The 13,260-nt window shown below is 36.4% G+C and overlaps 1 protein-coding gene across 1 annotated transcript in view; it reads left to right on the forward strand.

Annotated features, from left to right (window-relative positions):
* LOC140150828 (uncharacterized) overlaps window positions 1–12,583 on the forward strand; it is an 80,150-nt gene extending 67,567 nt beyond the window's left edge. Inside the window, exons 28-38 of the mRNA XM_072172968.1 lie at window positions 1,042–1,282; window positions 3,151–3,226; window positions 3,355–3,398; window positions 3,981–4,019; window positions 5,022–5,149; window positions 6,336–6,570; window positions 6,905–6,983; window positions 8,341–8,381; window positions 8,740–8,796; window positions 9,112–9,389; window positions 9,632–12,583. Of these exons, the coding sequence (XP_072029069.1) occupies window positions 1,042–1,282; window positions 3,151–3,226; window positions 3,355–3,398; window positions 3,981–4,019; window positions 5,022–5,149; window positions 6,336–6,570; window positions 6,905–6,983; window positions 8,341–8,381; window positions 8,740–8,796; window positions 9,112–9,389; window positions 9,632–9,670 (1,257 nt within the window). The 3' untranslated portion in view covers window positions 9,671–12,583. The remainder of the gene's footprint in view (window positions 1–1,041; window positions 1,283–3,150; window positions 3,227–3,354; window positions 3,399–3,980; window positions 4,020–5,021; window positions 5,150–6,335; window positions 6,571–6,904; window positions 6,984–8,340; window positions 8,382–8,739; window positions 8,797–9,111; window positions 9,390–9,631) is intronic.
* The last annotated feature ends 677 nt before the right edge of the window (window positions 12,584–13,260 follow it).

Below are 13,260 nucleotides of genomic sequence, written 5' to 3' on the forward strand. Positions count from 1 at the left end.
GTAATGCCATGATCACCAGGCCCAGAATAATTCCAAGATGAACAACAAGCAAAATATGTTTCATTGTTTAAAAAAAGTGTATTTCAATAATGTTGTTTTGGGTTATTTAATTACCTTCTCTTTGACCACTTAAAGGAGGATTTCGTGATCCTAGTATCCTCTTTGGTTTTTTTCAGTAGATATCCACGACAAAAGCTTATTCCCAAAATTTCAGTTGATTCCGATTTTGCGTTTGCAAGTTATGCATGATTATGTGTATTACACTGCTCCAAAGGCTATAGGTGTAATTTTGTTCTGGTATACCAGAACGAAATTCAAATTTGATGATATTTTTCTAAACAAATTAATCTGCTAGAAATTGTTGGTACATAAACATTATGTAGCCAGAGGTTATAAAAAGCCAGTGGTATAAAAAAAAATCTCAACTTTTTTTGAGAAAAGTGGGGGATGAGGCTGTGGATCACGAAATGCCCTTTTAAATACAGCTATATTATTTATTCGTCGTGATTTCGCATCATGATGATGGCAATAAAGTTTTCCAGTGCTTACACGGTTTGCCGATTACGGGTATATAGAGACCATGGCAAAAATGGCTTTGTGCCGACATTGCCCTCTACAGTGACCGTTTATATGTTAATCTGCAAGAAATTTTTGGTACATAAACATTATGTAGCCAGAGGTTATAAAAAGCCAGTGGTATAAAAAAAAATCTCAACTTTTTTTGAGAAAAGTGGGGGATGAGGCTGTGGATCACGAAATGCCCTTTTAAATACAGCTATATTATTTATTCGTCGTGATTTCGCATCATGATGATGGCAATAAAGTTTTCCAGTGCTTACACGGTTTGCCGATTACGGGTATATAGAGACCATGGCAAAAATGGCTTTGTGCCGACATTGCCTTCTACAGTGACCGTTTATAATTGTCAGAGGTTCGTCGGTATGAGAAAACCACTACAGTGAATATGTAGTATATTTTTACTTTGGACTTTAAACTATTTGAAATTATAAACTAATCATATTTCGTTTTTCAACCACGAAGTTCCAAACAGTGTACAGCCCACTCACAGACTACAGAAGTTCCGTAGTTCCGACAATTTATCGTTCACCAGAAGGTCTGATTGGAGTTATTATAGGTCTGGAGTTTGACTCCCCTATCGGCACAGATGTTGATACTATTCATAGTACCCTGATTGATACCCTCGATGCCAATGGAGTCATTCAGATCGCAACTAACACGGGATATGCATTTGATATTATTCCAAGCAGCGTAGGCGAAGAATGTAAGTCATAAAAGCCATAATGTGGGATTTCCATATAGAATATAATACAGGGTGTCCCAAAAAAGGAGAACCCACATTGCGGCCTCTTTTTCTCCTGTTTCTGAAAAGTTAATCAAATATATTTTGGTATGTAAAGAAACCTTTATTCGTTCTAGCTTTAATAAACCGAAAACAATATTCCAATCGGCTCACAACTTTTGAAGATATGCTCTTTCAAAGAAATGTACCCGTTTTTCACTCTGTCCACGGAAGAGGTTTGGCTACTTCAAAGACTGAAAAGGAGTACACATACGTACCATGCATGAATATCAATTATTCCTCAATGATAACTTTATAAAATTAACAAGAAGAGTCTTTCAAAAAGACACAGTTCACGGATCAGGTGTATAGTAATTTGTTCTATAACTTTCCATTTTTATATCTAAACTAGGCCTACTCTGCACTGATCTTATAATAAATTCTGATAAATCCTGACTCTGGCTATATAACTCTCCATCCAGCAAGAAACTCATTATCACTATCATAGGCTTATTGAATTTCAATTAATATACCATGCAGATAATAACCTTGGCCCAATAATTATTTGGGATCCAATTAAGATAAGCAAACATTACTGGGTAGATAACAGGAATTAAGTTTTGTCAGTTGGAAGGAATTGAGTAAATCGCCTGTATCAAAATAGCAGTGTATTTTTCATATATGCAGTAATATGCTCAGCCTTATCACAAAATAAACAATAGCATTGACCTTACCCACCAATCAGTAAAGCCTATTATAATCATGTGATGGCTCAATCCAATAGTAAACATGCTTAGAAAAAGGCAAAAAAATAGTCCTGGCTGCCATTGTCTCAATACAAGATAAGATGTGCTAAAAAGTCCTTGTCATGTGGGGCCGGATTAGATAAAGGGATACAAACCTGGGTATGAGGCATTAGGAATTATTTCCTAGCCTCATAACCACAGGGTGATGGGCTACAATAGTTATTCAAGACACAGTGTGTGTAAGGGATAAACTGTGCATATGAGATATGGGTTCAAGTGGGGGAAATGTTCACTGCCGTGAACAAAAAAACCTTTTATTTGGGGAATATAATATGGGATATGGATTTTGTTAAGTGTCATTAATTTGTGGGCAAAATTGATGTGGGATGGGACTTCTTTTGTCATGTTGTTATACTTGCAATTACTTATTTTTTCTTGGTTATTTATGCCTTTTTGGTTTATTAAGTTTCTTACTTTCTTATTAATGTTGTTTCATGTTTTCTTTTTATTTACAATTACAACATAAGCCATTTCTCTTTTTCGGATAAAATATAGCCCTGAAGAAGGCTGTTTGGTTTGTCTTTGGTTCTTCTAAATTGAGTTTACTGTGCTGTTCTCTACCTGGTAGCCTCATTGATGAATACAGATTTCAGCCCTGGTCCTCTACATCAATTATGTTGCGTGCCATTCTTGTGCTCTAGATACTTGCAAATGCAGCAGTAATATGATTGCGAAGATCTTGGATTTTGCCCCAAAGGCCACTCCACAGCATGACCCATCCCGTGAACAGAGTGAAAAAACGGGTTCATTTCTTTAAAAGGACATAATCTTTCAAAGTTGCAAGCCGATTGAAATAATTATTTTGGTTTATTAAAGCTAACGATTAAAGGTTTCTTTACATACCAAAATATATTTGACCAACCTTCCAGAAATAGAAGAAAATGAGGGTTCTCTTTTCTTTGAACACCTATCGAAGACTGCGGCCAGAGTGGCTCAATTGGTGTTAGGACGGAAGTAACAATGCTACTTAAGTAAATATTGTATTACTAAAAAATATATATCTTACAAAGGGTAGCTGTTATAATCCAAATTGGTTCATTTCAGGCGTGTGTCCCACCAACTATTGTGTACGTGGCCCTTCTTGCACTCCGAGTGAAACGGATTTTACAAGTTCATGCCAGTAAGTGTATAATATTATAAGTATTGTTTTATTTGGCTCATTCATTTGAATTGTTACTAATTCTTCATGTAATTAAGGTTTAAAGATAACATTGAGTTGACCAAAATCATGTCGATGATTTCATCTAGGTGCCCAGCAGATTATACACCTCCACGCTGTAAAGATCCACGACGTAAGTTAATTTTTTGGACGTTGGTGATGGCGGTGGTGATGGTCAAGTGGGTGTGGTCTGGTGGTATACGTTGGTGGCGGTGGTGTTGGTGATGTTGGTTGTAGTTGTGGTGGTGGTAGCGGAGGTGGTGGTGGTGTTGGTGGTGGTTGTTGGTTTATTAGTTAGTGTTGTGGCGGCGGCTGTCGGGTTGATGCATACGGTGGTAGTGATGGTAGGGGTTGTGGCCTATGATGGTGTACGTTGGTGTTGTTGGTAGTGGTGTCGTTGGTGGTGATGATGGTGCTGGTAGTGGTAGTTATGGATGTGGTCATTCTGGTGCTGTGCGTAATTGGGGTAGGTGATGGCGGTGTTGTTGTTGCTGCTGATTGTGGTAGTGGTTTTGGTGGTTGTGGTGATGATGATGATGATGCTGGAGGTCAATGGTGGTGGTAGTAATAGTAGTTGGCAAGGTAGTAGCAGTTGCAATATTTACTGTTTGTTCTCATTCATTTTTCTGTTGTGATATGTTGATGTATGATTAAATAAATAAATAAATAGGTTATGTTTGGTGTCATAGCATTGTTTCATTCTCTTGATTTTCAGCCCCTCCCGGAGTCACTACAAGATTCCCGCCTTCAAGAGGTGAGTTGCGTCAAACGACTCAAAAGGTTAAATAAAACTAATAGCCTTGGGCGATGCATGGAAATACGACAATGAACTATTTCTTTGTGTGGCATCTGAAAAGACTACTTCAAAATCACTGAAATTGGCCAAGTTATAAAAGCCAAAAAAGTACATTTTGAGTTTTGATGCTTCGAAATGGTATATTTTCTCCCATTATATGACCTAATTGTAACTTTCAGCTTCGAGGGCGCACTGCCATTGTTCAGTGTGTTAAAACAAGAAACGTCTAAAGTCAACCTGTGTTGAGTTTTTGATCATTTGGCATCTAAATCATTTAGTGTTACCTGTGGCGTTTAACTGAGTTCTGAATATGAGAAAATTGCGAGAGATATACTTACAGATATACTATTATGATTATAGCATACTCCTCCATGCAAGAGTTGTACACTCAACATACATAATACTCTCCCTATTGAGTAAAATAGTACGCAAAACCCTTATTACCCATGTATTAAACAAATTGAAGAATTTATATTTAATCATGCGTTAGGAGGGAGCAGCGTGGCACACTGGTTAAGGTCTTTGCCTTTGGTGCAAGAGGTCCCGGGTTCAATTCCCCGCAGGACCCAAAACAAATCTCCGCTCTCCCCGTGGTTCATCTGGTAATGGCGGGCAGATGATCCATGATAAAAGACCTCGTTTACAGGCGGATCCGATAACGCCCGATTGTAGGCTACACTTGCATGTCCTGTAAAAATACCCCGACCAGCTATCTACGGCGACCCCCTTCGTTCACCAGGTCACTTGTGCCTGGCCGAAGTTTCGTCAGCATTATCTCCTTGATTTCAGCTGTTAATGCCTAGATATGCCCGACATAAAAAAAAGAAGAAGTTTATATTATTTTCTGTTTAAGATGTTACTTAACAGAGTAGCTCCCTTGTTACTCAACATTGAGTAAATTGTATTTAGAGTGTACGGACTTAGGTTTAATATTTATCACGTCTATCAATTTATTTATAGGGATCACGCACGGGTGTGTTGTATTCGTCTTGGAGGAGATAGATGATTTGCCGGCAGTTTGGAATCCTGCTTACGACGATCCGTCATCAGAAGCAGCACAGGAACTTACCAATGGCCTTGAAACTGTGGTAAGATACAGGACAGGGTTCAAAATTTAAATAAGAAACTTAGTCTTCCACACAGCTATAGATTACATACCATTAATTAGGCCTGGGAGATGCATGCAAATTCAGATGAATGGCTATTTTGTTGGTATGCCGTCTACAAAGCGGCTTTAAAATCATCAAAAATCCCATTGCTCTTTGAGGATTTCCGAAAGACCAAAGTCGTTCTCCAATGACTTGGAATTCAGTATAAGGGACGACAAGGCTGAGGAACTCCCCAAATCTAGACTCTAATCTCAAACTCCTAACCATAACCCTAACCTTAAACATGCTTAATCGTACACCTAACACCTAAACCTCTAATTTCTTCATGTGACTGCAGTTATTCTAAAGTCTCCCAGAAAAGGCTAGTCATATATCTGACACAATTACCTTCTATTATAATAAAGCCATTTCGCTTCATTTCAAAAGTCACTTAAACTGGGACCGGAGCCGACATAGGCATAAACTTTCCGGAGCTTACAACTCCTTAAAAGGCTAGTCATATATCTGCCACAATTACCTTCTATATATAAAGCCATTTCGCTTCATTTCAAAATTGACTTAAAGGCTTCATGTACGATTTCCTTCAAATTTTAAATTTGTCATTATATACTCAAAATGCTGAAATAATACTAGTAATAATGATCGGGAATGGTTTCTGTCCATTTTGAGCTGAAATAACGAGGTAACGTGAAAGAAACACTGCTTGTTGTTTTGGCCGTTTAACACGCAGTTCTATGGGCGGACATAAAGTCATAATTTCTTGAATTATGACTTTATGTCGAACTTTTCTCTGTTTACCTACAAACACAACACATTTGGCTGATTCCATTTAGGTGCAAGTTGTGACATGTGTAAACATTACAAATATGCCAAAAAATCAGGTTTGAAAAAAATTAACCAAATTCATATTATAAGATCGTACATTATGACTTCAAACTGGGATCAGGGCCGACATAAACTTTCCGGAGCTTACAACTCCTTAGTGCGTCAGTGCAAGACACGTGACTAACATCACGGTCCGATGGTCACTGACTAGTCCATCAACCGAATGAACAAGGAAAAGTGATACATTCTGAAAGCTCTCAGGCATGTCAGGGGAGCAAAATTATGCGTTGAGTTAACTGTTTAACTTTCTTCATCAAAGCCATTTCACTTTTTTTTAAAGCTTACCGATGTGTTCGAACGTAGTTTTAGTTGCCTTAGACGAGTCATCGTAGCAGATCTATATCACCAATACAGTCGAGGAATCGGTGTCATTGTTCGATTGGAATTCATCCCGGATTGTGGCAATTCTGTGGTTGCCATCAGAAATGTCTATATCCAGAGTATTGATTTCGATGGAAAGATCGATGGATCGATTTATGAATTCGATACAGATCTCTCTAATGTTGGTGTGACAGGTAGCGTTGCTTATTTTTATTCATGGCTTTTTGTTCTAACTTTTGTTTTAAAGCAAAATATGATATTATTCTTTATTTTCAATACATTGTTATTAAATTACATAATCTACCAAACAGATGGCGAATAATATTTCACTTTTATTTACCATGTGCCGTTTTCTCAGGACTTATTATAATCTAAGACATTGTGATTTTGTACATATCTTAACTGTGGACTTTGTTCCTTTTATTTTAAAAACTTTTAAACGAACGGAATAAAATGGTGATGACGATGAGAGTCAACATTAAATTTATAAATTTATCTTTCATTTTCTTCACTCTCATACATTTACAGAGGTGTGCGGGCCATTCTTTCTATGTGCCAATGGTGGTGTCTGTGAGCCAAGTTTGTACGAGTGTTCGAGTTCTTGCAGGTATTTTAAAACCAACACTATCTTCATAAAGGGTTGTTTTTGCCATGTGTCATATCAATATTACTGAAAGTATTTGCAATTTTTATAATATGATGTTAATTTAAATGTTTATGATAGACATAATTTCGCCATGATTTTCGTGGCCACCACAACTTGGAGCTTTTATCACTAACTTGCCACGCCTAATTCTATGCGTGGCCGAGAAAACTTAATACTGCCGTGTACTTGGTACTTTAAAAAAACCGAATCCCTATATATTTTGTTTGAGGTAAAATTGCACTTGGAATATCTCACAAGCTATATCAGCAACTACAAAGTAAATTTACTTTTATCCACCACTGCTGCCTTTCATAGCGTCGTGGGGAAATGTAACTTTCTTTCCTGGGCGAGTCGGGTAGCCTCACTCATGGTAATCCCATGTCTTGCGAGCACTTCCTTTACTCCATCTGCCCACTCTTCCTTGGTCTTCCTCTAGCCCCAGTTCCTGTTGTTTTGCTGTTATATGTTCTTGCTGCAGGTTGGCTAGGGGCCGGCCATTCACATAAGGTGACCGAACCATCTAACTTGTTGTTTTGCAACATATTCTGTGATTGGTGTGGTGCCCACCATCTTTCTGATATCCTCATTCCTGATTTTATCCCTCCTTGACTTATTAGCTGCTCTTCTTGGGCATCTCATTTCACACGTGATGAGCTTTTGGGTTGTTCTTTTGTTGAGAGTCCATGTTTGGCACTGGTAGCAGAGAGTTGGGGGGAAAATATGGCATTGATGAGTTTTACTTTTGTATCCATCGGTATTGCAGAAGAAGCGGGCCTATAGTTGGTAGATGATATTATTGGCCTTTTGACATCGTGTCTCTATTTCTCTGGTGATACTTCAATCCTCAGAAAAGACACTTCCCAAGTACTTAAACTCCTTTGTCTGTTTTAGCTTGCTGTTGTAAATTTAATCGACAAAATTAGAGTGCTTACTCTCGACAGTGTTTAGTCATGTATATCAATGACGGCTGCCTTTTAAGACGAAGGCCGCTAAAGTGCAATGCCAATGGTCAAATTATTATTTTCCTTACAAGGAGTTGAACCCGGGACTTAATCAGTTTCACAAACTTTGACCGCAGGCTATGTCACGCTATTCGTTTTTATAGAAATACTTAGTATGGTTGTTTGTACACAATAGTTTGATCATGTAATTTATTAAAACTATAGGGGCCTAAGGCTGTGAACAATAAATTACATTTGGGCAAGAATATGCTGTTACAGTAATTGCCTATTACTGGCCTTCACAATCTCGCTCTTTCAACCTGCTGATGTCTTTATCTAATTCTTAATGTGAAATAATTATTCTTTTTATTTATCAGATGTCCTTCACCATATACAGGAACTTATTGTGAAGACACCGGTAAATTGGACTTACCTTTCTATTGTGTTTTAAATCGATAGTTATGAATCTTTCATTTCATTGCAATGAAAGCTCGGGCGATTGTTTAAATCAGCTTAATTTTGTTTAAATCATCCACATGCACATACCTTAAAATTGTAAATGGATAACACGAATAAAGTGAATATTAAAGGCCTATTCAGTAATTTGCTCGTCCGCAGGATCATAAAAATCATCAACATTCAGATTTTGGCAGATTGTTAGTCATGTTAGTGTCATAGATGTGGTAACGTAGCCTGCGATATCACTGCGATATGCTATAATAATGTTATATGAAAATATCGTGTTATTTATTGATATTTTATACTTCATCTAACAGTAAGAACACCAAGCCCACCTCGACCAACCAGAAAAATACCGGAATCGAAACCAACAGGTAATACACCATTGCAATGATCATTATGGTATTCTCATATGGCCTCAGCAATTTAAACAATATTAAACACAATCCTGTACTGTAATATGTATTGTATACAATCAATTATACAAGACTGTATGGGTGTTTAATATTGTTTTGTTAAATGCCCGCTTTCCTTTTGAGGACACTAAAATTTAGACCCTAATCTGAACCTTAAACCCTATCTAACCCTGATTGTTCTTAACCATAATTCGAAGCCTAAACATAATACTTAGACTAATATTGATCAAAAGCCTACTGATATTTACCATTTTAAATGCATTTTCACTGTAGTAGGTCTGACGACAACAGAATTGATCCTCATTATCGTGTTTTCAATATTGGGTGTCGCTCTTCTGCTCGGCCTACTCATCTGCTGTTGCTGCTTTTACTGTTGTCCATTGGGTGCCGTGACGAGGAGACGCTACATTTACACCGAAGAAGAAAAATGTAAATGCCCTAAGCGTCCGCTTGAGGAGGACGACTGGCCATGGCAAAGTAGAGGGCGCCCTGCAGTGACTTACAATACGGATACCTTTGAGAGACATTTCGTGAACAAATACGAGAGAAAAGTAAGAAGTTTTTGTGTAACGATGTTAAGAAACCAAACATAATTATCATGCTTTCGATTTCTTAGTCTTATTATTAACATTAGTTTACATTGTTCTAATTGCTGGACCTCATTACACTGTACGAATGACTGGGGGCTTTGATATAATGGGGCATGTACTTTTAAAAATCAAAAATCATTTCTTTTAATGAACTTAATTAATTTATTAATTTATTTTATATGTTGATTTGTTTGATTTTACAGGACTGTGCTGAGAAGGATATTCGTGATTTATACTACTGAATCAGGACTACCGTGTATTAAGCTGAATTTATACTCGATATCTTTACTTACATTTTCAGAGCGTCGAGCCGATTAATCGATACAAATCGATGAGGCAAAAACGACGTCGCTTTTGCGAGTTGCAAGAAATTTCAACTCCCGAGCGATGTCGCTTGACACGTGAATGCATCAACCAACCATTTCCTACCAACTGGATCTATTATTTTGCTAATTAATTAATGCCTTTCTCGATTGTTGACTTTCGAAGAAGAATTAATTCAAATCAATAGTTATTGACAGCAAAGGATGTTCTGAAAATGTATTTTAATTATCATCTGCAATCGCGATCGCCGTGATGAGCATAAAAAATTAATGTAAAAGTGACTAGCGATGCATCGCTAAATAAATTCGGTGATTGCCCATTGTTTTCCAAAAGTGGTGCATTGCAATCGCTTAGCGATCGAGTATAAATTCAGCTTTATACTGCATTCCAAGGTTAAAACGCGTATCTGCAAATACAAATCACACACAGATACTGCCTTTTTACTTGGGTGACAGGTGTTTTTTATCACCTTGTACTTTAGGTCAAAATGCAGTATCGGCGAGTAGACAACGTAGTAGATACCTCATTTTACCTTGGTGCAAACATTTCGAATCGATCCGCTTGAAGTTAGTATTATTATAGCATATACTGGGTTTTACTTTTTTTTTTACTCGCGCGTGTGGTCAGCACAAAATGTAAATAATAATTGGAAATTGGGACCTACATCGTTATGAACACGGCATAGTGCCGAATAATAATGCTCTCAAACACGTGAGTAGCGATCAAGGTTTTGTATAATTTTTATACTATCGACAGAGAGCGACGGTACTGATGTTTTAGCAGTGAACGATTTATACTTAGATTCTATTCGGTAATATGCCGTGATCACAAGAATATGTATGGAAGCTTATAGGTCAAAATACCTGCTGTATAAAATGCGTAATTAATGTTTTTTAACATTGTTAATTATAAATATTTTGTCTTTGGAAAAAGCCTATGATTTGAGGCTACAACATCTGAATGCAAACAGTTTTGAAATATTGGTGTGTTTTTTATCAGAAGCAATTTCTTATCGTGAGGTTTAAAGCTTTGTATAATAGATTTCAATTCGTTTTTATTTCCATGCATAATAATATGGATTTTTTATTATATTTATTAAATGATACATATTACATTGTGTATTACATCAATACCGATTGTCACCAAGCAAGGAACATTATCCGATCAATACGGCCTGAATTTAAGTCACACCTTAACCATATATCTGTTAAACCAAAACAAAAATCTGTAGACTTTCAGCTGCACTACAATATTTTTGTTTCCGATGATTATTGTTAGGCAAATTTGGATACTGAATATCGCAAACCCATAACATTTTAGGGCATATTTTGACAAGAGAGTGACCTCATTAAAACCATAATGTACGATCTTTTAAAACTGAGTTTGGTAAATTTGTTTAAACCCTGATTTTTTGGCATATAATTTAAGTCATATCATGCGGCTAAGATAGTAAATGAGTTTTCTTTCATATTACTTCATTTGCTTGGCTTAAAATTACCAGAAAACGTTCCTGGCAGATGTTACTAATAATATTTTATATTATTTGGCAAACAATCATATTATTAAGGCTTTAAACATGTTAAACTACTGCAGTGCATGCACATCAAGTTTCTCTGTCTATATATCTTGAAAAGTTATGCAATTAAAATGTCAAGGCTACATCTTGTAATCTAACAATGCGCCCTCTATAGCGCTATGGTTGTTCATATCAGTCGATGTTTTTCCAATACATGTATTGTACCATACATGACTGTGTGTGTTAACAGTACGATGGTAAGGCTAGGAACGATACTATCTGCAACGTCACTTCGTTCGTCCAAAATAGGTATTTCTGGTTGACCAGCTTTAAAATTAAATCTTAATTCCATCTGTTTAATCTTACCAAATAGCTTCAAATACGACAGGAGGGTCAATTTCGTCCCAATTATAGGTTACTCATACACATTTACTAGAACAAATTTTGTCATTTCTTGAAAAGATCAATCTTTGAGTCAACTTTTGTCATCTATCCAACAACTATAGGTTGTCTCAATATAAAAATAGCTTTCAAATTTTCAACTTACTTTTTGAAAGAACTGAACATTCCGCTTACTTTTTCATTTGTAAAAAAAGACAATGGTTCGAGAACCCTTTTTTTATTAGGCATACCGATTGATTTATTGATCGATTGATTGCTCGATCGTTTAATCTAAAAACTTATTATTTTTCTTTATTTTATTTTATTCTAAAGGCTGTGGTACACATAATTATATTTGTCCATAATACTTTGATTATATTGAACCGAACTGAGTTTAATCAGTTATAAATCACTTACGTAAATATCTTATATTTTACGTTTTCAGAATTGAAAAAGAAAGTTACTTCTTTTTGAGACAAGGTGTAGCTTTAGTAACTCTCTTTACAACTGCCGTTTTGGCCGTATCCCAGGGATATGATTGTAGTATCAGGGTCACATGAACTTCTTTTTCGGAATTACATCATCAGAATATGACGCGGGATTAGTTCTGTCGATTGGTGCCAAGCGTCTACAAAAAGTTCAAAAACTTGAGTGCATCAGATTCCTCGACATGTGACATGTTCCAATCTTATTCATTTTATAATATCTTAAAACTACCACATATCTACGGTACCATATCTACCCACCCTCTCATCTCACAGGTACACAGGCCCCATCCCTGCTTCCTTACATGCTCAAAAGCACACCCGCATACCACCTTACACATTTCAACAAATTTCGTGAAGCTTACGAATTTCAGAAGTTCTACAACTCACAATCCACTATATTGTCATTTATACAAAGCAATTAACAATAAAATTTAATTGAAAACTGTCCTTGTTTGGCAAACTATTAACTTTTAAAAGAGCACTTACAAAAATAATGCAAGTTCATTAAAATTGTGTATTTGCTAATACATTTGTGAGTATTATGAATCGTCCATGTAGTTTGATAAGGATGTTGTAGTGCTAAAGAGGTATCAACATGATCAAGGAGGCCATATGTGACCGTCCACGGCGAATGAGCCGTAAATTCCTCCCCGGTCAATTTTGTTTTATTTCGTGTTTAAAAATAAACATCATAAACTTAAAAATGGTATATCATTTGACTTCAAACGATATCCAGAAGCGGGGTTATGGTTTGTTAAACTTTGCTCCTTCAACAAAATTATAGCTTTTTGCGTTTTTACATGTGTCTCTTTTTCCACATTGCTGGCAATATATATCAAACAGTCATAATTGGCGGTCATTTCAAATCATCCCCAAGTCAACGAGGTTTAAGAAAGTTCTCTCATTGTTAATTGTTGGTTATGCATACCTGTACAAAATACAATGCCTGGTAACCCACCACTTGAACAGGATAAAGCAAAAGTAAACAAAGACCAGAGCTATTAAAAGTTCTATAGCCGGCCATCTAAGTTCGAAACTTATTATCCACTTCAACAATAGGATTATTGATTAGTTTTTGACTATCAAAATAAGACGGATGTCGGGCCAGCTTAAGTTATCGATG

The sequence above is a fragment of the Amphiura filiformis genome, chromosome 4 (genome assembly GCF_039555335.1).
Source record: "Amphiura filiformis chromosome 4, Afil_fr2py, whole genome shotgun sequence".
Taxonomy (NCBI): domain Eukaryota; kingdom Metazoa; phylum Echinodermata; class Ophiuroidea; order Amphilepidida; family Amphiuridae; genus Amphiura; species Amphiura filiformis.